This window comes from Hypanus sabinus, chromosome 3 (genome assembly GCF_030144855.1).
Source record: "Hypanus sabinus isolate sHypSab1 chromosome 3, sHypSab1.hap1, whole genome shotgun sequence".
Taxonomy (NCBI): Eukaryota; Metazoa; Chordata; class Chondrichthyes; order Myliobatiformes; family Dasyatidae; genus Hypanus; species Hypanus sabinus.
This window is the reverse complement of record NC_082708.1, coordinates 42,143,268-42,167,694: the sequence shown is the minus strand read 5'-3', so window position 1 is coordinate 42,167,694 and position 24,427 is coordinate 42,143,268. Positions and strand designations below refer to the sequence as shown.

Here is a 24,427-nt window from a genome sequence, read left to right as displayed (position 1 = left end):
CTCATAAGATGTGTACTGATCTTCATCTAAGTCACAATAATAGACACACTACCTAAACAAATAACACACAAACAGTTGTATTTTTCATGTCTTTATTGAACGCGTTATTTAATCATTCACAGTCCATGCTGGAAAAAGTATGAGAACCCTTGTATTTAATAACTGGTAGATTTGCATAATGGCAAGGAGGAATTTTAGACCATTCCTTCATACAAAACTGTTTCAGTTCATCAATATTTCTGGAATAACTTGCATGTACAGTCCTCAAGTCATGCAACAGCATCTCAATTGGTTAAGGACTCTGGCTTGGCCATTCCAAAACACAAATTTTCTTCTTTTTAAACTATTTTGTTGTTGACTTGCTCTCATGTTTCTTGTCATTGTCTGGTTGCATCATCCAATTTCTGTTAAGCTTCAGGTGACAGATTGCCACCCTGACATTCTGCTGTAAAATTGATACAATTTTGAATTCATTGTTCCCTCAACAATTGTGAGCTATCCAGGCCCTGAGAAAGCAAAGTCCCAAGCCATGATGCATCTTCCACCATGCTTCAGAGTTAGAATGAGGTTTTGGTGTTAGTGTGTAGTGCCCCTTTTCCTCCAAATATTTCTGCCAAAAAGTTAATCACCATCAATTTGCGGGAGACTCCCAGAACTTTTGGGAAAGGTGGGATGTCTGCAATAGAGTAGCTCCATAGCAGCCAGCCAGCTAGTTTAAATAGTTAGCTATGCTAATGAACAAATGACACCTGTTAAACTCACCTCAACAGTGATTTAACCCACCATGGGCAATAGAAAAGTCACTGTTGCAAACAGTGCAGCGAGCAACACTGCCATTATTTTTGACCCCTATTAGGAGGGGTACACCTTAGTGTAGTCTGGGTTGAAGTACGTTTTGTATTTTCTTTTTTTGGAACGCTCTACCATGGCGTTTGCGTGTGTGCACTCTCGCTCTCTCTCAAAAAAAAAATCGATTTTTGGGATATTGTATATAATTTGCGGGCGTCAGGGAGCTGCTATCAATATGCGGGAGACTCCTGGAACTTTCGGGAGAGGTGGGATGTCTGGCAATTGTGGAAAGAGAAACAGAATCAACAATTTGGATTTAAGGACCTTTGCCAGAATGTTAATCCATTTTTGACTCTGCGTCACTATCATTTAACCTTTAGAGCCTACTCTTTTCTGATCTAAGAAACAGCTCACAGCCCATCCAGATACAGAACCCTAATTTCACCTTCTTCGGCAGTTTGAATGGGGCACGACTGTGCAAGTGCGTGAAAGTCAGCCTGTGAGGCAGCGGGAGAGTATAAAAAGAGAGCAGATTAACCAAGTGGGCGATGGAGTAGTTGGAGTCAGAGTAGGAAGGCTTTGGCTCGAGAGGCTTCGGCGAGCAGAGGCTGAGGACGCGCTTGCTTCCAGTAAGGTAAGGCCAGGTAAGCTCCTTTAATAACCCTAATTAACAGGAGTAGGTAATAGAGGCAGCAGTTAGGGCAGTCGAGTGCTCCGTTTGCAGTATGTGGGAAGTCAGGGCGAGCACAATTGTCCCTGAAGACTACACCTGTAAAAGGTGCATCCAGCTGCAGCTCCTGATAAACCGAGTTAGGGAGCTGGAGCTGGATGAACTTCAGATCATTCGTGAGGCAGGGGCAGAAATAAACAGGAGTTACAGGGAGATAGTCACCCCTAAAAGTCAGGAGGCAGGTAGTTGGGTAACAGTCAGGAGAGGGAAGGGGAATAGACAGAATGAGCAGAGCACCCCTGCGGCCGTTCCCATCAATAATAAGTATACCGTTTTGGATACTGTTGGTGAGGACAACCTACCAGGGACAAGTTGCAGTGGTTGCATCTTTGGCACCGAGACTGGACCCTCAGCTCAGAAGGGAAGAAGGGAAAAGAGTGATAGGGAATTCAATAGTTAGGGGGACAGATAAGAGGTTCTGTAGAAGAGATCAAGAATCCTGGATGGTCTGTTGCCTCCCTGGTGCCAGGGTCCACGATATCTCGGATGGAGTTCTCAGTATTCTCAAGAGGAAGAGTGAGCAGCCAAATGTCATGGGTCATGTAGGGACCAATAATGTGCATAGGAAGAAGGAGGAGGTCCTGCAAAGAGAATTTAGGGAGTTAGGTGCAAAGTTGAAGGACAGGACCTCCAGGGTTGCCATCTCAGGATTGCTACCCATGCCACGTGCTAGTCAGGCTAGAAATAGGAAGATAATGTGGCTAAGGAGTTGGTGCAGGAGGGAAGGCTTCATGTTTCTGGACAATTGGTCCTTGTTCCAGGGAAGGTGGGGCCTGTTCCAACGGGATGGGTTGCCCCGGAGCTGGAGAGGGAGTAACATCCTTGTGGGAAAGTTTGCTCGTGCTGCTCTTTGAGGGTTTAAACCAGATTTGCAGGGGGAGGGGAACCAGAGTGTTAGAGCAGATAGTGAGGTGGAGGAGGATAAAGGTCAGGCGAGAGCTGCAAGAATAGTGCATGGAGTAAAGCCAGATCTAACATATAAAGAGGCTTCGAGGAAAGAGAAACAGAATAATGGGTGTGAAGGTAGTAATCAGAATCAGACTTTAATCGCCAAGTACCTGTGCGCATACAAGGAATTTACTTCCGGCAGATGTTGTCTCTCTGCTCATAACAATAATAATGATAAATATAAATGAAAATATAGATTATACATACAAGTAGTGCAATCCAAGTAATAGTTAGCCGACAGTTAACCGGCAGTTAACTGTTCAGCAAAGTGACCGCAGTAGGGAAAAAACTTCTCCAGTGCCTATTAGTCTTAGTCTGGAGGGATCTGAAGCGCCTACCAGACAGAAGCAGTTCAAACAGTCCGTGCGCAGGATGGAAGTATGGTAGAAGGGCTAAAGTGTGTGTACTTCAATGCAAGAAGCATCAGGAACAAAGGTGATGAACTGAGAGCTTGGATACTCAATATTCCTGGATTTCAGTGCTTTAAAAGGGATAGAGAGGGGGGAAAAGGGGAGGAGGGGTGGCATTACTGGTCAGGGATACAATTACAGCTACAGAAAGGGTGGTTAATGTAGCACAATCCTCTTTTGAGTCAGTATGGGTGGAAGTCAGGAACAGGAAGGGAGTAGTTACTCTATTTGGAGTATTCTATAGGCCGCTGATAGTAGCAGAGATACCGAGAGGCAGATTGGGAGGCAGATTTTGGAAAGGTGCAAAAATAACAGGGTTGTTATCATGGGTGACTTTAACTTCCCTAATATTGATTGGCACCTGATTAGTTCCAATGGTTTAGACGGGGCAGAGTTTGTTAATTGTGTCCAGGACAGATTCCTGTCACAGTATGTTGACAGGCCGACTAGGGGGAATGCCATACTAGATCTAGTATTAGATAACGAACCGTTTCAGGTCACAGATCTGTCAGTGGGTGAGCATCTGGGGGACAGTGACCACCACTCCCTGGCCTTTAGCAATATCATGGAAAAGGATAGAATCAGAGAAGAAAGGGAACTTTTTAATTGTGGAAGGGCAAATTATGAGGCTATAAGGCTAGAACTTGTGGGTGTGAATTGGGATGATGTTTTTGCAGGGAAATGTATTATAGACATGTGGTCAATGTTTAGGGATCTCTTGCAGGATGTTAGGGATAAATTTGTCCCAGTGAGGAAGATAAAGAATGGTAGGGTGAAGGAACCACGGGTGACAAGCGAGGTGAAGAATCTAGTCAGATGGAAGAAGGCAGCATACGTGAGGTTTAGGAAGCAAGGATCAAATGAGCCTATTGAGGAATATAGGGTAGCAAGAAAGGAACTTAAGAAGGGGCTGAGGAGAGCAAGAAGGGGGCATGAGAAGGCCTTGGCAAGTAGGGTAAGGGAAAACCCCAAGGTATTCTTCAATTATGTGAAGAACAAAAGGTTGACAGGAATGAAGGTAGGACCGGTTAGAGATAAAGGTGGGAAGATTGTGCCTGGAGGCTGTGGAAGTGAGCGAAGTCCTCAAATGAATACTTCTCTTTGGTATTCACCAATGAGAGGGAACTTGATGATGGTGAAGACAATATGAGTGAGGTTGATGTTCTGGAGCATGTTGATATTAAGAGAGAGGAGGTGTGGGAGTTGTTAAAATACATTAGGATGGACAACACCCCGGGGCCTGATGGAATATTCACCAGGCTGCTCCACGAGGCGAGGGAAGAGATTGTTGAGCCTCTGGCTAGGATCTTTGTCCTCGTTGTCCACGGGAATGGTACTGGAGGATTGGAGGGAGGTGAATGTTGTCCCCTTGTTCAAAATTGGTAGTAGGGATAGTCTTGGTAATTATAGACCAGTGAACCTTATGTCTGTGGTGGGAAAGCTGTTGGAAAAGATTCTTAGAGATAGGATCTATGGGCATTTAGAGAATCATGGTCTGATCAGTGATAGTCAGCATGGCTTTGTGAAGGGCAGATTGTGTCTAACAAGCCTGATAGAGTTCTTCCAGGAGGTGATCAAGCATATAGATGAGGGAAATGCAGTGGATGTGATCTACATTCAGATTCAGTTTATTGTCATTTATAAACCACAAATACAATGCAGTTAAAAAATGAGAGAACGTTCTCTGGAATGATATCACGAAAAGCACAAAACAGACCACACAAGAAAAACCACATAACGTTTGGTAATCCCCAATCCAGAGTCCAGAAGGCTGCTGCATATCGATATCGCGCTACCGTCATAGCAAGTTCCCCGGAAAGGAACTACAAACCCAACAGACAAACCTGAAGCTACAAGACCTACACAAAACCACATAGTTACATATAGTTATAGTTAACAAATAGTTCCAACAGTGCAGACAATACCATAATTGATAAAAGACTAACTGACAAAGACCACATAATTATAACACATAGTTTCAACAGTGCAAAGCAATACCGTAATCTGATAAAGAGCAGTCCATGGCACGGTTTAAAAGAGAGTCTCAAAGTCCCGACAGCCCATCATCTCACGCAGATTGTAGAAGGAAGGAAAACTCCTCCTGCCATGAACCTCCAGCGCCGCAGCTTGCCAATATACTACTTTGGGAGCTCCGACCACAGCCAACTCCGAGTCTGTCCGAAAACTTCGAGCCTCCGACTAGCCCTCCGACACCAAGCACAAAGCACCATCTCTGCCGAGCGCTTTGACCCCGGCACCGGCTGCCAAGCAACAGGCAAAGCCAAGTATTGGGGGCCTTCCTCCCGGTGACTTTTCTGATCGCACAGTAGCAGCGGCAGCGAAACAGGCATGGATTTTAGTAAGGCATTTGACAAGGTACCACACAGTAGGCTTACTCAGAAAGTCAAAAGGCATGGGATCTGGGCAAGTTCCCATGGTGGATTCAGAATTGGCTTGCCTGCAGAAAGCAGAGGGTCGTGGTGGAGGGTGTACATTTGGACTGGAGGGTTGTGACTAGTGGTGTCCCACAAGGATCGGTTCTGAGACCCCTACTTTTCATGATTTTTATTAACGACCTGGATGTGGGGGTAGAAGGGTGGGTTGGCAAGTTTGCAGATAACGAAGTTTGGTGGAGGTGTGGATAGTGTTGAGGATTATCAAAGATTGCAGAGGGACATTGATAGGATGCAGAAGTGGGCTGAGAAGTGGCAGATGGAGTTCAACCGAGAGACATGTGAGGTGGTACACTTTGGACGGACAAACTCCAAGGCAGAGTACAAAGTAAATGACAGGATACTTGAAAGTGTGGAGGAGCAGAGGGGGTACATGTCCACAGATCCTTGAAAGTTGCCTCACAGGTAGATAGGGTAGTTAATGAAGCTTATGGGGTGTTAGCTTTCATAAGTCGAGGGATAGAGTTTAAGAGTCGTGGGGTAATGATGCAGCTCTATAAAACTCTGGTTAGGCCACACTTGGAGTACTGTGTCCAGTTTTGGATGCCTCACTATAGGAAGGAGGTGGAAGCATTGGAAAAGGTACAGAGGAGATTTACCAGGATGCTGCCTGGTTTAGAGAGTATGGATTATGATCAAAGATTAAGGGAGCTAGGGCTTTATTCTTTGGAGGGGAGGAGAATGAGAAGAGACATGATAGCGGTGTACAAGTTATTGAGAGGAATAGATAGAGTGGACAGCCAGCGCCTCTTCCCCAGGGCACCACTGCTCAATACAAGAGGACATGGCTTTAAGGTAAGGGGTGGGAAGTTCAAGGGGGATATTAGAGGAAGGTTTTTTACTCGGAGTTGGTGCGAGGAATGCACTGCCTGAGTCAGTGGTGGAGGCAGATACACTAGTGAAATTTAAGAGACTATTAGACAGCTATATGGAGGAATTTAAGTTAGAGGGTTATATGGGAGGCAGGGTTTAAGGGTCAGCACAACGTTGTAGGCTGAAGGGCCTGTATTGTGCTGTATTGTTCTATGTTCTATAAGTATTATCAAAAATCTTTGGAAATTTGAAATATGATGTTCCTACCTCATTAAACGCCTGCTATTTCATCAAAAATTTAGATGTTGGTTCTTTTGACTGGAAAGATATTTCCTTTTCTAAATCTCTTGCATTACATATTGAATAACAGTTCTACTATATTCTGTTTTACTTGTCTACAGCTTGCAGTACTTGCTCTTACTGCCTGTACTCAATACTTTCCCTTTTTCCATAACATTTTATAGATGCAGTGTATTCCAGGTAATGGGCCATCAAGGCAGCTATTTATTTGGGACAGGTCTTAAAGAACAAAAACTAAATTGAGAAAATATTGGAGATTCCCCTTGATCATTTTGGAAACTATGCCGTTTAATTGGAGCACGAGGCTGTTGGCAAAATGTTTGCAACTAGTATCAATCCCGTGCGCTTATGTGGCTGCTAGACACTACACCATGCTTGGAGTGATCATTTTTTAAAACAGTGTACGTTGCATGTGTTTGTGTTCAAAAAGCAGTGATTTTTGTCACTGATAGTTAATGAGAAATAAGCAGTAAGACAATTCAGAGCTGTTTTGCACATTGTTGTTTTAAGCGTTCAGGCTTTGAGATGCCTGAAAAGGCTGGGAGTGAAAATGAAATAATTTCACTACTTCCAACAGGTTAGAAATTACAAAGAATTTGAAGGTATCGTGAATGTTGCAATGAAAATGAAGATTTGAAGGATACAATTGTAATAAGCATTGTCTGAGGACAGTCTGTTATCTACACTAGGTGTCTGTGTTGATTTTCTTCATTTATAGTCGATCGTTAGAACATGACGGATGAATTCTGTTGATAATTATTAGGAACCAATACAGTTTTATAGTACTGTAGTATTGTAATTGTTCTAATTTATTTTGTATTTCATTTAAGTACATAATTTGTTACTCATTTAAATGGTAGTTTGTCTTTTTTATACCTTAACTATTTCCATGCAACTTCACCTAATTGGGGCAGCTGCTTAATTGGGCCAAGATGTATGTCTAGTAGCATCTGTGCTTTATTTCTGCTGTCCAAAGTGTAGTTTCAAAATAATTTGTTAGCAAGAGATCTCAGAGATGAGTTTTCTCAAAGGTTAATTCAGCTTCCTGTCTCTTCCTTCCCCACAACCTATCTGTTCTCCTTTCTTTTACTTTTGCCTATGAGTGAATAACCAGTTGAATAGTTGACTAGGTGGAACAATGAAGGTCCTATCATTTAGAGCAGAGGTTTCCAGCCTTTTTTATGCCATGGACCAATACCATTCAGCAAGGGATGTGTGGACCCCAGGTTGGGGACCCCTGATCTAGAGAGACAATCTGGAGCAAATTCAGTGAAGTTAATGATTGGAAACAAACCTCTTTTAGGACTTAGTGAAATAATGAACCAGTGATTTCATGATCTTCTGAAGGATTTGGCATACTTAATTCTCAATCATACAGCTACGGCACCTTAAGCAGATGAAAGTACATAGCCACAGCTGAAAGGGAGGTGGAGGACTCCAATCCAGACTGAAATGCTGGGGAATGAATCTTCCTCTGACTATAATCTTGTTAACAAATGTACAGTCACTGGAGAATAAGCTTAAGGACCTAAAGGCAAGATTGTTGTATCAAAGGAAAATGAGGAATTGCTGCGTTCTGTGTTTCATGGAGACATGGCTCACTCTGGACACGCTATATACATTGGCAAAGTCCAAGGGCTTCACAATACACTGATTTGAACGGACTGCTGATTTGGAGAAGCTACAAGGCTTCTGTGTTTCATGATAAGCTCTTGGACAGAGCAGCCTTGTCACACTCTTGTTTCTCTGACTTGTAACATCTAATGGTTAAGTACCAATCATTCTATTTACCAAGAGTTTTCCTCTGTAATTCTGATAGCAGTTTACATACCGCCAAAGACTTATGTTAAGCCGCCATCAGCAAACAAAAAACGGTTTATCCTGAAACTTTTCAAATTATTGTCAGGGACTTCAGTCAGTCTTGTTTGAAGAAGTATCTGCCCTTATCATCACCATATCTCCTGTAACACCAGGGGACCCAACACATTCGACCACTGCTGTACTATGATTAGGAATGCCTACTGTTCCATGCCTAGACTGCATTTTGAATAACTTGATCACTTGGCTGTCCTCCTCCTATCTCCATACAAGCAGAGGCTAAAGAGCAAGGCTCCAGATATCAAAACAACAGAGGAGCTCAAGGGAGGCAGAGGAGTGGTTATGAGATAGCTTTGAGTCAGAGGATTGAGCCGTGTTTGAGGACTTGTCATCTGATCTGAATAAATACACAGCTGTTGCCATGGACTTTAGCAAAAGAGTAGTAGACAAGTGAGTCACCACAAAAACATCTTGAGTCTTCCCCAACCAGAAGCCCTGGATGAATCAAGAGATCCACAATCTGCTGAGGCCAGTCCAGTGGCATTCAGGTCTGTTGATGAAGCAAAATGCAAGAGATCCTGGTATGATATCCAGAAAGCAATCTGCAATGTGGCAATTCTGGACCAAACCTCAGTCACTGAAGGATGCCTGATTGCTGTGGCAGAGTTTGAATGCTATCATCTCCTACAAAGTAAAACCAAGTAACGTAGGTGACAGTAAGACTTTACTCTCAGATGAGCTCGGTACCTTCTATGCTTGCTTTGACCATCAAAACATGATGCACCTTCACTAACTCCCACAGCACCCGATGACCCTGTGATTTCAAGCTCTGAAGCTGACAAGAGCATCCTTCAGGAGGGTGAACCCATGGAAAGCAGCCAGTCCAGACAGGGTACCTGGCTGAGTACTAAAGACTCGTATTGCTCAACTGGCTGGATTGTTCACTGATATCTTTAACCTCTTGCTTCAGCAGTCTGAGGTACCCAACTGCTTCAGGTAGGCTTCATTTATACCGGTGCCTAAGACGAATGTAGAAATCTGACTCAATGACTATAACACAGTAGCACTTACACCCACCACGATGAAGTGCCTTGAGAGACTGTTGATGAAATGTCTATCAACTTCTGCCTGAGGCAATTTGAATCTGCTTCAATTTGCCTGTTGTCACAACAGGTTAACCATGGATGCTATCTTATTGGCTCTTCACAACTGTAGAACAGCTGGACAGCGAGGATGCATAAATCAGAATGCTCTTCATTGATGACAGCTCAGCATTCAATACTATCATTCCCTAAAATCTTCTATTTCTCCTAACTGTTAATAAGTTGCCAATTTTTAATTGGAGATTTATATTGTAAGCACAATAGGTATTTATGATTTGGCAACAGCAAAGACTTTATTAAAGAAACCAAATATCTCGAAATCCAAGAGTGTGACCATTTAAAAAGAATACCCAGTGTGTCACAGATTACAGGTAGCAGTCTAATTCTAGAGTCTTTGTACCATCTAGTGAAGAACCAGCTTAGAATATTAGTGACGTAGCAGTGGGTAGGTGCAGGTTGCACTGAGAAAATTTCCAAATGCACGAACAATGCTATCTTTTAATGTGGCGTAAAGTAAGTATGTTTTAAGCACAACAAATGCGATTTAAGATATCCTTTCCATCTTGAAATTATGTAGTGAGAGGACAGATTTTTAAAACAGGAGTGTCCTCTAATGGCATTTATTGTAATTGTCTTTGATATGATTGCACTACCAAGCTAAACAATTTTGCTTACGTGTTTCTGCTAATTTATAAAAAAGTTTCACAGAAACTTGCAACACCATGGTATAAGAATAGCAATAAAACTTTTTAGGAATCTCAATAGTATTGTTTTAGTCTTTTATGACTAGATCGCATACATTGTTATCAATGAAGTAGGCTCTTTCTGTGGATTTCAGAATCTGGTATCTTAATACGTTTGTGGTGCTGCACTGGTTTGTGTTCCTTATTTCATCAGATGTTTGAACAATTATTGGGGTGCTATTTATCAGCATTATTCTGACTCAACTATTTCAAGTTGCAGCAGGAGTTCTATAATATAAAGGACATACGCATAGTTCTGTGTATGCATTTGTCTGCCCAGTGTTACCAAGAGAAGCTATTTTGGAGACGATCATGGAACTGTCGCTCTGCCTTTTCTTATTGTTTCATGATCAGATTTGGAACTTATTTCAGTGATATCTTTTTCAATCAGCAGAAGAGGGAAAGCAATGACTTTTGCAATGATGCTATTGTACTCTTTAGTTACATTGCTCTAGTTCAAAGCAGATGATCTTGCTGGTCTTTTTTTTTAAATATTAAAAGGAACAGGAAATAAACAATTTATATTAACCTGTGGAAGAGGCAGCCTAGAAAAATGGAAATAAGATTCTATCATAGAAAGAGACTTAATGAATGGACATATTCCCACATATATATACTTTTTGTCTTTATCTTAGTATTGTAATATCTGTTACAATATAATATGTGATGTCATAAAAAAACTCCTGGATTTTGGCTGGTAAAATGACAATAGCATGTTTGTATGAGTAATTTTATTTCTTGGATTACCACTCATGAGCATGTGCTGACACTCCTGAGAGATGCAGGTTCTTTGTGTCCTTACTGTACTTTTCTATAGGATTCATCGTGGAGTTCTATAGTGGAGGTTCATATTCCTGCTAGTACAATTGAGGTGTAATTTAATTGACCAAATGTACTATAAATGACCTATCCAAAATATTCGACCACTTACACTTAAGCTTAGGTGCAGAAAGTATTAATTGTGTCCCAATACTGGAGTAGAAACTTGGAGCTCTTTCTTGACTTGTGGTTTCAATATCCAAAATAATTTTGAACTAATCTATCCTTTTTAGTATTACAATGCATGATTATTTATTCTTGATGTGAAGATATCATGAAGAAATCTGGTGAGGTGCTGTGTCCCACACTTAGTTCTAAATATTTCTGTTAAGGATAGTAAATTAAGACAGCAAAGATTAGCCTGGCATACAAATTGAAAAAATTGCCATTTTTCAACATACAATGTGCCCAGTAATCTCAGCTTTATTTCATAGCTAAGAGTGAAATTCAGATGTTGAGTAGACAATAATCAAATGTGGTTCAAAATTTACATATGTGGTTATGTACATTGCTTACATGAACACTTTAAAAACAAAAGTCAAATGCAGGAAATTGTAGCTTTCTGATTGATAAAAGTTTTTAATAAGGATACAAGAATTCTTTTCTGAGTTCTTGCCAACAAAAAACCCCTTTTTGCAATAATTGTTTTTTTATTTTTGTTTTGCATAGGAAAGATGACAAAGACTACGCTTTAAAACAAATAGAGGGTACTGGAATTTCTATGTCTGCTTGCAGAGAAATAGCAGTAAGTAAACACCATAGTTTTTATTTTTTAAAGGAAATGCTGTGGCAAAATGATATTTCATCTGGTTGCGGCTAAATACCCCTTGAAAAATTAATGAAATTATTATTAAATATCAGAATGAAAATAAAATTTTGACGTGAATAAATATAGTTCAGTAACACTACATTGCCAGAAATCATTCGGGATGCAAACAAGTAATTGGTCCATGGACCACAGCAATAGCATATGAATATAGAATGCATACTGGACATAGAATTTCCTAATAATTAATGGGCATTTATGAAGAGAGTAGTTAAGCTCTTTGTCCTGTTTTGTGAGCGAGGAGAGTACAGTTGGTATTTGTCCTGATAACTCACTGCTGCCACAAAACTTGAAAGATGGAAAACAATCCTAGAAAACATCAAGTTGGATTACTTATTATTCTGAATAAAAGTAAGTATGAGCATTAGCACATTCTGTTTCCTGTTCCATGATTATTAATCAGGTTAAAGTAATCTTGAGTTTCTGACAGTTTATTTCTGTTAACACATGCTTATTTAAGCTTGCTACAGTTTGTTCTTTAAATTGATTTGACTTGAATTCAACAGTTGTCTGTTTGCACATTTAACTAAAGGAATTTCCTGAGATGGTTCTTTCTAAGTACCGAATTAGGTTAATGCAGCAGTGCAAAGGTCCAGTTGAATTAGTTATTTTCTCATTGCTGTTTTTGAGATCTTTCTGTATATAGTTCTCAGACATAATCTAACTAAACAGCTGTTGTTAGCTTCTCACAGCAATAGCATTAGAGTTTATTTCCCACTCCAGAAACCATTTAAACTAGGATGGTGATGGTGCTGCATTAAATGAGATGTTAAACCCAGGGTCCTCCAGTTCAAAGTCACTTTATTATCAAAATGCATATATGTCGTCATATAGAACCCAGAGATACATTTTCTTGCGGGCATATTCAATAAGTCCGTAATGGAATAATATATTGAATTAATGAAAGACTGCACCAACTTGGGCATTCAGCTAGTGTGTGAAAGACAACAAACTACAAATACAAAAGAAAAAAAAAAGCAATATAATAAATATCAAGAATGAGATGAACAGTCCTTGAAAGTGAATTCTTTTTAAAAACAAAAGTTGGTTGTAGGGGCATTTCAATGATGAGGCAAATGAAGTTGAGTGAAGTTATCCCCCTTGGTTCGAGAGCCTGGTGGTTGTGGGGGTGGGGTACTAACTGTTACTGAACCTGGTGGTGTGAGTCCTGAGGCTCCATTACCACCTTCCTGATGGCAGCAGCAAGAAGAGAGCATGACCTGGGTGGGGTCCCAATGATAGATGCTGCTTTCCTGTGATAATGCTTTGTGTAGATGTGCTCAATGGTGGGGAGAGCTTTCATTGTGATGGACTGGGCTGTATCCACTACTTTTTGAAGGATTTTCTCTTCAAGGGCGTTGGTGTTTCCATACCAGGCTGTAATGCGCCAGTTAATAAACTCACCACCACACATAGATAGAAGTTTGTGAAGGTATTAGATGTCTTGACGAATCTTTGTGAAGGTATTAGATGTCTTGACGAATCTTCCTCAAGAGACCATTGTGGAAATCTTAGCGCTATTTGAATATGAGAAGTGTTTACTCCCCCCCCCCCCCCCCCCCCCAGTTTGCTGGCAATTATTTATCTCAACTGCTATAAAATAGTTACTGGACATTATCATATTGCTGTGTGTGTGAACTTTCTCATTTCAACTTGAAAGATTTTTTTGTCAGATTTACTGGTACATTTCATTTCAGTTTAACAATTTTATTCTAGAGTGTGTTGCAACATCTTCGGTTGTGAAAGGTGCTTTAAAATTCACAACCTTCTATTCCCATTCAGAGATTTGTTTTTGCATAACATTGGGCCAGGTTGTTCCAAGTGTGATGTCTGTCATATGTGATGTTTGTGATTAAGGTCAGGGACTCAGGCTACATCCACACTAGACCGGATAATTTTGAAAATGCTGGTTTCGCGTAAAAACGATAGGCGTCCACACTATGCGTTTTTGAAAATATCTCTATCCACACTGAAACGAACATTTCAGCGAATCTCCTCCAGCTGCGCATGCACAGGACACATCTACCGAAAACAAGCAACATGTTTGGTGTTGAAACTCGCCGTAAAAGTGCGCGTTTGTGTAGTTACAGACTAGAAAAACTTAAAATGACGGACAGCTGTTGGCTCTTGCGCAGGAGAACTTAAAAATAAAAAGAAACAAATACTGGAGTGTACAGCGGCAGCGGACAGGGAGTTCACGGATAGATTGACCCAGCTGACGACGAACATTGAAAAACTGACTAACTCTGTTGCATTAATAAAGCACCTTGTTAAATGTATAAAACATGTCTGCATCAGTGTTATCTTGTATTACCATACAATGTTACATTAGGCTGTTACACATCTACTGTCAGAGAAGTACTTGCATAAATAGCTAAACCACCTTCATACGAGCAAGGACAGAAAACAGGGCAAAGTGACGACAGTATACTTATTTATTCAGTAAGTTATGGGTCAAAGTATTTGTTGAGTACATTTCTAACTCTTCTAGCTTCAGTCTCGTTGCTGTCTGTTCTGAAATTGTTAGGTTGTGTTCAAGAAAACAATGAAATAGCGTGCTGCTGTCTGATAGCATTTTCAAAAGTCTCCAGTTACCCCGTCCACACTGATCTTCCCGAGTATCGTTTTCAAAAATATCCACTTTGGAAAGCATTTTTGAAAAGCTCGGGTTTCAGGAGATGAAAACACCGTTTTAGTGTGGACGGAGGGAAAAAATGAAGAGAAAAAGCTTCGGTTACAGATTTATCCAGCGTAGTGTGGATGTAGCCTCAAATTCTTGACTCAATTTGGATCCCTGTGGGTGCTTAGACAAATGTGCTGCTAATGATGTGCTACATTTCAAGTTTGCTTGGAAACCCTTGGTGGACATATCTGACCGTATTCTTTTTGGGGCAAGATTTTCTCCATACCCCATTAAAGGTGACAAATGAGAACTGTTAACTGCATTTCTGTGTCAATCACAATGAGAGTTTGAAAACTAAGAACAAGTAAAAGAAAAAATATAAGTCTTCACCTATTCATTTGTAGCAAATATTTAGGCCTTGTTGATGGGCATTTTGAACACTTTTCACCAACTGGCACTTGTGGTCATACCCTCTTCCCCCGCCCAGGCTGGATCTTATTCAGCTGGAGTCCTCTTGCTAATTACTTGTCCAGCAGTATCAAAAAATTCACTGCACTTGGATCGCTGAATGGTGGAATCTCCCAACAACTTGAAGACTGAAAAATTCTGTCTCCCACCTGTGGCCATCAAACTTTACAGCTCCTCCCTCGGAGTGTCAGACATCTTGAGCCAATAGGTTGGCCCTGGACTTATTTCCACTTGGCATGATTAACTTATTTTTATTTAATTATTTATGGTTTTATATTGCTATATTTCTTCACTATTCTTGGTTGGTGCGACTGTAACGAGACCCAATTTCCCTTGGGAGCAATAAATATGTCTGTCTGAACAGTAAGGGATAGAATTCATCAGCAAGGGGACAGTTGAGAAGCGGACATTGGACAATTGGGAAGTTGCTCTCCCAATCCAGCTACCTTCTGACTGGAAATGGGGGTCAATGTTGTCATTTCCTGAAGTCAGCTTGTCAGGTGATCAAAAGTGTAAATGTCCAAACTTGCTGAAATAGATGCAAAAGAAAGTTACAGAAATGCAGCACAAGAATACATTTCCTTGCAGTCTTTTTTTCCTTGAGATATTGCTTATGTCATTTTACCCTGGAATTGATGTTGTATACATGTAAAATAGCATAATTGTGAAATATTGTTAATGTGGTTGCTGTTAGCAGGGTTTATCGAGCAACTTTTCAACTTGTTTTAGTTGTAGTGGAGTTATTTTTATGATCCATTTTATAGCTTTGCAATTAAGAAAACCGGAAAGTAACAAGCTGTAGGCATCATAAATATTGTTATATTGTGGAATATGGTGTTGACCAATGACAAGATTGGTGGTACCTTATGGCTCTTGTTTCTCCTGTTATAGAACCAAATTTTCCTATTTCACGGGCACACTAGTTTACATTTTCTCATGGGCAGAATCTTTTGTGTACCTGTTTCATCAAAACTTTTTAAGAGCTTTGATTGACTTATTCTTCAACCTGCTTTTTTCCCCCATGATAATCTTGCTGTTCTTGAAAAGTACATAATACAACTGAACCCTTTACAAATGTGGTATGGCATTCTGCAGTATTGGGACTTTGGTGCCAGACTGGCAGTTTCTTTGGACCAGTGTCTGTTATGTCTATTAGCACTTTTACTTTTCACTTTAAAAATTATTTCCATTGAATCTGTAAAGTTTAAAGAGAATGCAGGAACCAGAACAGTGAATTGAAAAGGAGCATGGTATACATCATTCAGTGAGCCAGATGCTGAAACATCAAGATTTTGTGCTGGACAGCTGGTTGTTGCACAGTATAATTCTGTGTTTAGCCAAATCCTGCACTGTTGCCTCCTGGTGGATCTGACCTTTTGGTGGGACAAGATGTGGCTAGTGACTGTGTTTGGAGAATCTGTCGTCAATAAATTTACTCTCAGGAAATTATTAAATTGTATGTGGGCTTTATTAAAATTCCATATTCAAATTGCACCTATTGTCCATCTTCCCTGCACTTCCTCTGTAGTTGTACTTTATTCTGCATTCAGTTATTGTTTTACCTCCTACTGCCTTGATATACTGTGTAATGAATTGATCTGTATGAACAGCATTGAGGTCAAGCTTTTCACTGTGACAATAATAAGCCAATGCATGTGTCAGTGGGGGCTTTGAACTTGTGTCTCTGGATTGTTAGCATAGGCTTCTGTGTTGCTAGTTTTATAACTTAGCTACTATGCTACTAATGTAGCACATAGAGTAAATCTCCTAATAATTCATTATTCAAATGTTTGGAAATTCTGATGTTTCATCAACTAGTTTGTGAAGTTCTGTTTCCAGCACTCCCATTAAACTCACCGAGGCCCTGTTTCTCATCCCCCATTTTAACTTAACAGGGACACAGTTCCAGTCCGCCTTTTAAACTCACGGCCGTTTGAAAATTAATTGCACTAATCTGAAGCTTTTTATTAAAGAAATGTTGGGGTATTAATGGGAGTAATAACCAGTAGTTCTGAAAATGCAGCAGACTGGTACCACTGAATTTTGGAAGATGGTGGTTTATTAGAATTTTACCGATTTACTGCACGTGAGTTCATGCAACTGAACAACACATTTGTAAAGATAGAATATTGGTATACTGAGAATAAAGTGTTGACTTAACACATTCATTTTAAAGTTGTCAGGCTGTAAAATACAGTACCTTGCAGATCAATGCAGGAACATTGGTTGGTCAAAATAGTTATTGGTGTCTTAAATAAAAGTTTGCTGATGACATTAAGGTTCATGGGAAGGCAAGTTACTTACTGCAAGTACAGTGCCATCTTGGCATAATGTTGGTTTAAGGAGACAACTCCCACACAGTCAGTTACAACAAATCTCAACATTGTTCATTCATCTCTGAACCTATATGTTGTATTCCTAATGTTAATCTCTTTAAATTGTGTAAGTTCCAGTCCATAATTCATAGTGTGGAAGGTGTACAGACCTGAAAACACTAAATGCAGTATGTGCTTTAATTAGGAGTAATTGTGTATATATAGTATGAATACCCAGTTTTAATGACAAAGCTGCAGCATCTACATATTATCGCTGGAAGATTGACCATGGAGTGTACTTCTCCATTAGGGTAGCACGGCAGTGTAGTTGTTAGCACAATGCTCTACAGTACAAGCAACCCAGGTTCACTTACTGCTGTTGCCTGTGAGGAGTTGATACATTCTCCCTGTGATAGCCTGGTTTTCCACCGGGTGCACCAGTTTCCTCCTACAGTCCAAAGGCATACTGGTTGGTAGGTTAATTGGTCATTGTAAATTGTTCAGGGATTAAATTGGGGGATTGCTGGGCAGCACGGCTCAAAGGGCCTTCTCCGCACTGTATCCCAATAAATAAATAGATAAATAAAGACCAGCTTTGTGGAATGTATAATTTCAAATTGCACCTGAAGTGTGGATGCTATTCAAGACAATTGGTTATATGGTTAAAGGCTGTAAATGACCAGACAGTTGGATTGCTTTGGAAGATTCACAGCGAAAGGTTTAGTGATGTGTATTTTTTTAGATTATTTTGCATGTAGCTTGTAATATTTGTTGTTGTTTTAGAAAGACTTCATATTTTATAACAGCTTTTTCCTTTTCCCTTTTAATCATTTTGATGTGAACGAAATATGCATGTGACTGCAAAGTTGATGTGTGGCATGATTATAAAACTACCTGACTTAAAAGTTGTAAAATTTCTAAAGGATTAAACTTAATTTGAATTAAGAGGTCAATTATAATTCTAATGTAGTACGTCTTTTTTTTCTCACAGTTGCTGCGGGAGTTGAAACACCCAAATGTCATTGCACTTCAGAAAGTATTTTTGTCACATGCAGACAGGAAAGTGTGGCTTTTATTTGACTATGCTGAACATGACCTCTGGGTAAGGTCTACCCTTTTGGATGAAAATATGCTTTGTGTAATATATTACTTTATTGCTTATACTTATTGAACTTGAAGTATTTCTGCTGTTGCATTTAGTTACAAAAGAAATGTGTAACAAATCTTTTAAAATAGATAGTTATATCAAATTAGGAATGATACAAGACCGTAAAACATAGGAGCAGAATTAGCCCATTTGGCCCATCGAGTCTGCTCCACCATTCAATCAGGCTGATCATTTTATTCCCTTCCTCAGCCCCACTCCCTGGCCTCCCTGTAACCCTTGATCCCATGGCCAATCAAAAACCTATCAATCTCCGCCTTAAATACAGGCCTCCACAGCTGCCTGTAATAACACATTCCACAACTTCACCACCCTCTGGCTAAAGAATGATATGCTGAAATGTATATTATTTATCTGAAATATTATTGTATGAGTTATTTTCACAATTTTTAAGAATGGCATGAATGGTAATTAATAAAGTGACAAAATTTGCTTGTTTTCATCAAACACGCCTGGTTGTTTGGCAAGAATAATTTATTGGTTTTATCTTGCCTTATTTTATCTGACAATTAAATTTATATTAGTGTTTTGAATACAAATTGTGAAAATTACTGTTGTTTTTTTAATGACAATGTTCTTAGAAAATGTTTTTCTGCTCTTTTTAATCAACATTGACTTGCATAAGAATTTGTGTAATAAATGCTAGTTTAGTAGTTTATTTACAAATTTGCAGATGTTGAAAAGATTATCATCAAAATATACTCTGCATTCAATACAGTAGAACTCTATTCATTCCGGTATCTGAACTTTCTGTAACAGTTAACAGTATAATAGATTACATTTTTTCAGGAAAAGCGTCACATCTTTCAAAAAAGAATAATTCCTGGCCTGTGTTCAGTGGAAGTAGATATTCTGGTGGGAGTCTTCAAGATTTCATAAAAGATCAATTTGACTTTTGAGATGATTCTAGATAAGAAATAGAAGCAGGTGTAAACCAGTTGTCTGCTCATGCTGACCCTGCCATTCAGTACTATACTCTAATATACTAAATTTATATCACTATATTTCCATTGATCCCTGCTATGGATCTTTGGAATCTTTGCTTCGAACATACTTTGCAAATGAATGTTCACAACAATCTTTTTGTGAACACACAGTTGCAAAGTATATCTGGACTGAGATTCCAAAGAATTGCTGCCAAAGTGAGGAAATTTCAATCAAACTCTCCTGCAGGACCCATCTCTTATTTTGATACAGAGTGGAGTAGACTCTTCCAGTCTTTGAGCCATGCAGCCCAGCAACCCCTGACAAACCTGATTAACCCTAACCTGATCACGGGATAATTTACAATGACCAATTAACCTACCCAGTGTGCCTTTGTACTGTGGGAGGAAACCCTCGCATTCTACGGGGAAGAAGTATAGTGGCGCTTTACAGAGTGGTGCCAGGATTGAACTCTGAACTATGGAATGCCCTGAGCTATAATAGTCTCATGCTCATTACTATGCTATGATTCCGCAGTGCTAAACTGTCCATTGAGGAAAAGCATCAACTCCGCAGTTACCATGTTAAACCTTATATGAATTTTATATATTTCAGTAAGAATTGTCTATTATTCCTCTCAACTTGAGAGTACAGACTTGTTCAACTTAATCTTTGCTGCATTCCTTCTAATTAAGTGCATTTTTCTTTTAAGTACACAATATTCCAGATGCAGTCTCACTATAATGGGCCAAGATGTCTTCATTTATGTGCTCAGATCTTCATGTGGCAAAGGCTACTATACTATCTGCCTTCCTAATTACTTGCTGATTCTGCGTATTGTCTTTCATGTACAAAACCAAGATTCTGAATAGCAAAACCTTTTAAACTCTTCATTTTTAAACAAAATCGCTGCCTTTCCACATTAGGATTTCATTTGATATGTTTTTGTCCATGCAGTTTATCCATCTATTTCAGCACTGAAACCTGTTCATTAAGAATAAAACATCACTTGTATCATTATAAATTTACATGTAGTTCCTTGTAGGTGAACTAAGATAGTGAATGCAGAATGATGAAAGGTCATTTATTTCTTTTCAGCTTTTGACACTCTTCCTTTGGAAAGTGATGGTGATTATGTAGGCATTTGTTAGTATATATCAAATATAATGTTTAAACCCATAACTCTGCTTCTTGCTGAGAAAGATTAATTTCACTAACTGTAAAATTGTGAAAGACTTTGTGTAGTATCTGACAGTCTACATTTTTTATTTAAAAACTGCATGTTTTATTTCATTATTTATTTTGCACTTGTCTCTGAATAATCTGTTTTCCTGTCAGTATGTAAAAATAAATTTTCTAAATGTTTTTAATTATAATTTATATATTAGTAGAGTAAAATATTTAGTTAACTATCATTATGAATGTCATTCACAAGCATTTAATCATCTGCAATGATAAATTACATTGGGGTTATCAAACGCCTTTATATTTTAGTAATTCTAGTTGTACATTATGCAAATTTGTGTGATTTTAAAAAAAACACATTGAACACCTGTTCTATTAAAACTTTTTACCACTTTCATACAGTAATCAAATTGCAGACTTATCCATCTTTGGCAAAATACAAGTCAAAATAAAATATTGCCTTTTTCTTGTTTAAAAAATGAGCCTCATTTGGTTCCTTTGAAGACATATGTGTTCACTATAGCAGGAATTCAGAAATCTTAAAGTTAATGACTTGATGCACTTGGCCATTTCGAAGAAGAGTTCAGCCAATTATATTGCTTGTGTCTGGAATCACATTTGGGCTGGACCAGGTCAGGATTTCCTGCACAAACTAATGTTGATAAACCAGTTGGGGTTTCATGTTAATCCAGTGGTTTCGTGCACACCGTACTGACACACATTTAAAAACATGCTGAATTATTTGTAATTGACAAGTTAATTTCCCTTTATGCTTTAGATTACTAATTCAGTTTTTTTTTAAATGACTGATTTTGAATGTTGTTAGAATTTAATTGTATTAGAAATACTATTGTGATTGAAAAGCTTTAGAAACAGTTTGCTGAATTTTCATGAAAGTTGCACAAGATGTATTCTACAAAATAAACACAGTATCTTAATAAAGTGAAACTTTAACAATGAAGATGGAGTGAAACTACAGTTGGCAATGTGATTTTTGGTTTTCTGTGATAACTTTTTTTTGTTCTGATTTTTTTTCTTCCAACCAAGTCTTTATTGTAAGAGGCCCTTTGCCATTCAGGTGTATGGTGATTTCTGTATGATAGTTCATTGCAAGTTTTGAGCGCAGGTCTTAAAATCTTACTGCAAAGCTTCCTGTTCAACTTGATTTAACAATCTTGGAAATGTGTATGCTCTGGATAAACTTCCTGTTCTTGGTTCACTTGCAGGCTTTCATCAATAGCATTTCAACTGCTGTCATTACATTCCACAACTTCTTTCTTGCATAAAAACATAAGGAATAGGAGCAGGAGTCCGCCATTTGGCCTGTCGAGCCTGCTCTGCCATTCAAGAAGATCATGGCTGATCTGGCCGTGGACTCACCTCCACCTACTCGCTTTTTCCCCATAACCCTTAATACCCCGACTATGCAACAATCTATCCATCCTTGTCTTAAATATATTTACTGAGGTTGCCTCCAAGCTTCCTTGGGCAGAGAATTCCACAGATTCACCACTCTCTGGGAAAAGCAGATCCTCCTCTTCTCCATCCTAAATCTACACTGCTGAATCTTGAGGATATGTCCCCTAGTTCTAGTCTCACCTACCAGTAGAAACAACTTTCCTGCCTCTATCTTATCTACCCCTTTCATAATTTTATGTTTCTGTAAGATCTCCTGTCATTCTTCTGAGTTCCATTGAGTACAGTACCAGGCGACTCAATCTCTCTTCATAGTCTAACCCCCTCATCTCTGGAATCAACCTGGTGAACCTCCTCTGCACTGCCTCCAAAGCCAGTATATCCTTCCTCAAGTGAAGAGACCCGAACTGCACGCAGTACTCCAGATACAGTCTCACCAGTATCCTATACAGTTGTAGCAAAACCTTCCTGCTCTTAAGTTCAATCCCTCTAGCAGTGAAGGCCAACATTCCATTTGCCTTGATAGCCTGCTGCATCTGTAAACCAACCTTTTGTGATTCATGCACAAACACTCCCAAGTCTCTCTGCACAGCAGCATGTTGCAATTTTTTTTACCATTTAAATAATAATCTGACCTTCAATTTTTCTTTCCAAAGTGTATGATCGTGCATTTCTCAACATTGTACTCCATCTGCCAGACCCTTACCCACTCACTTAACCTGTCTTTATCCCTCTGCAGGCTCTCTGTATCTTCTGCACAATTGGCTTTTCCACTTAATTTAGTGTCAACAGAAAGCTTAGATACACTACACTCTGATTCCTCTTTCAGATCATTAATGTATATCGTGAACTGTTGTGCACCTAGCACCAATCCCTGTGGCACATCGCTCACCACTGATTGCCAACCAGAGTAATAGCCATGTATCCCAACTCTCTACTTTCTGTTAGTTAACTAATCCTCTAGCCATGCTAATACATTACCCTCAACTCTATGCATCCTTATCTTGTGGATAAGTGTTTTATGCATCATCTTATTGAACATCGCCTGGAAATCCTAGTAAATAATGTCCATCTGCTCACCTCTATCCACTGCACTTGTTATATTCTCAAAGAACTCCAATAAGTTTATCAAACAGGATCTGCTTTTGCTGAATCCATACTGTGTCTACGTGACGGATCCATTTCTTTCCAGATGTCTCGCTATTTCTTCTTTAATAATAGCTTCAAGCATTTTCCCAACTACAAATGTTAAAGTAACTGGCCTATAGTTATCTGCCTTCTGCCTACATCCTTTTTTGAACTGTGGCATGACATTCGCTGTCTTCCAATCCACTGGGACCTGCCCAGAGTTTAGAGAATTTTGGTAAATTATCACCAAAGCTTCTACTATAACTTCTGCCACTTCTTTCAGAACCCTGGGATGCATTCCATCAGGACTTGTCTATCTTCAGGCCCACAAGTTTGCTCAGCAGTACCTCTTTAGTGATAGCTATTGTATTGAGGTCCTCACCTCTTATCGCATCCATAACATCTCTCTTTGGCATGTTAGATGTGTCCTCCACTGTGAAGACTGACACAAAATAGTCATTCAAAGCTTCACCCATTTCCTCATTATCCAATGTGAATTCCCCCTTCTTGTCCTCCAACTTTAACCACCCTTTTCCACTTTATATAATTATAGAAACTTCTACTATTTGTTTTTTAATTTGGGCTAGTTTATTTTCATAATCTATCTTCCCTTTATTTTTTGCTCGCTTATTGGTTCTTTGTTACTTTTTAAAGTTTTCCCAATCTTCTAATTTCCCACTACACTTGGCAACTTTGTATGCACGAGCTTTTAATTTGATACCTTCCTTTATTTTCTTAGTTATCCAAGGCTGGGGCTCTCCCCACCCTTACTGTCCTTGCTTTTAACTGGAATATACTTTTGTTGAGCACTGTGAAAAATCTCTTTGTAAGTCTTGTACTGTTCCTCAACCGTCCCACCCAATAACTTGTGTTCCCAGTCTATACTAGCCAAATCCTCCCTCATCCCATTGTAGTCTCCATTGTTTAGGCATAATACACTGGTTTTAGATCAAACTACTGCACCCTCCATTTGTATGAGAAACTCAATCATACTGTCATCACTCTTTCCAAAAGAATCCCTAACTTCAAGATCACTAATTTTACCTGTCTCATTTCACAGGACCAGATCCAAGATGGCACATTCCCTTGAAGGTTCAGTAACACACTGTTCAAGAAAGCCCTGACAGATTTAGTCTATGAAATCCTCCTCAAGACTGCCTCAACCAACTTGATTTGCCCAGTCTATGTGCAAGTTAAAGTCCCCCACGATAACTGCTGTTCCATTCTTACATGCCTCAGATATTTATTTGTTTATTGCCTCTGCCACTGTAATGTTATTATTCAGTGGTCAATAGACAGCTCCCACCAGTGATTTTTTCCCTTTACTATTTCTAATCTCTACCCAAATAAATTCAGCATTCTGCTCCTTAGATCTTGTATTGTCTTTCACTATCGCCCTGATCTTTTCTTTAATTAAGAGCGTTACCCCACCTCCCTTACCTTCCTGCCTA

General features: G+C 39.4%; 1 protein-coding gene across 6 annotated transcripts in view; it reads left to right on the top strand.

Annotated features, from left to right (window-relative positions):
• Positions 1-24,427, top strand: part of cdk8 (cyclin dependent kinase 8) — a 122,717-nt gene that overhangs the window by 18,940 nt on the left and 79,350 nt on the right. For 3 of the 6 annotated variants that reach the window (XM_059964155.1, XM_059964154.1, XM_059964153.1), the window contains exons 2-3: positions 11,596-11,671; positions 18,150-18,260. The exons of 1 other annotated variant lie outside the window; for it this stretch is intronic. In XM_059964155.1, the coding sequence (XP_059820138.1) occupies positions 11,596-11,671; positions 18,150-18,260 (187 nt within the window). The remainder of the gene's footprint in view (positions 1-11,595; positions 11,672-18,149; positions 18,261-24,427) is intronic. 2 more of the 6 variants (XM_059964156.1, XM_059964157.1) reach the window with 2 other exon arrangements.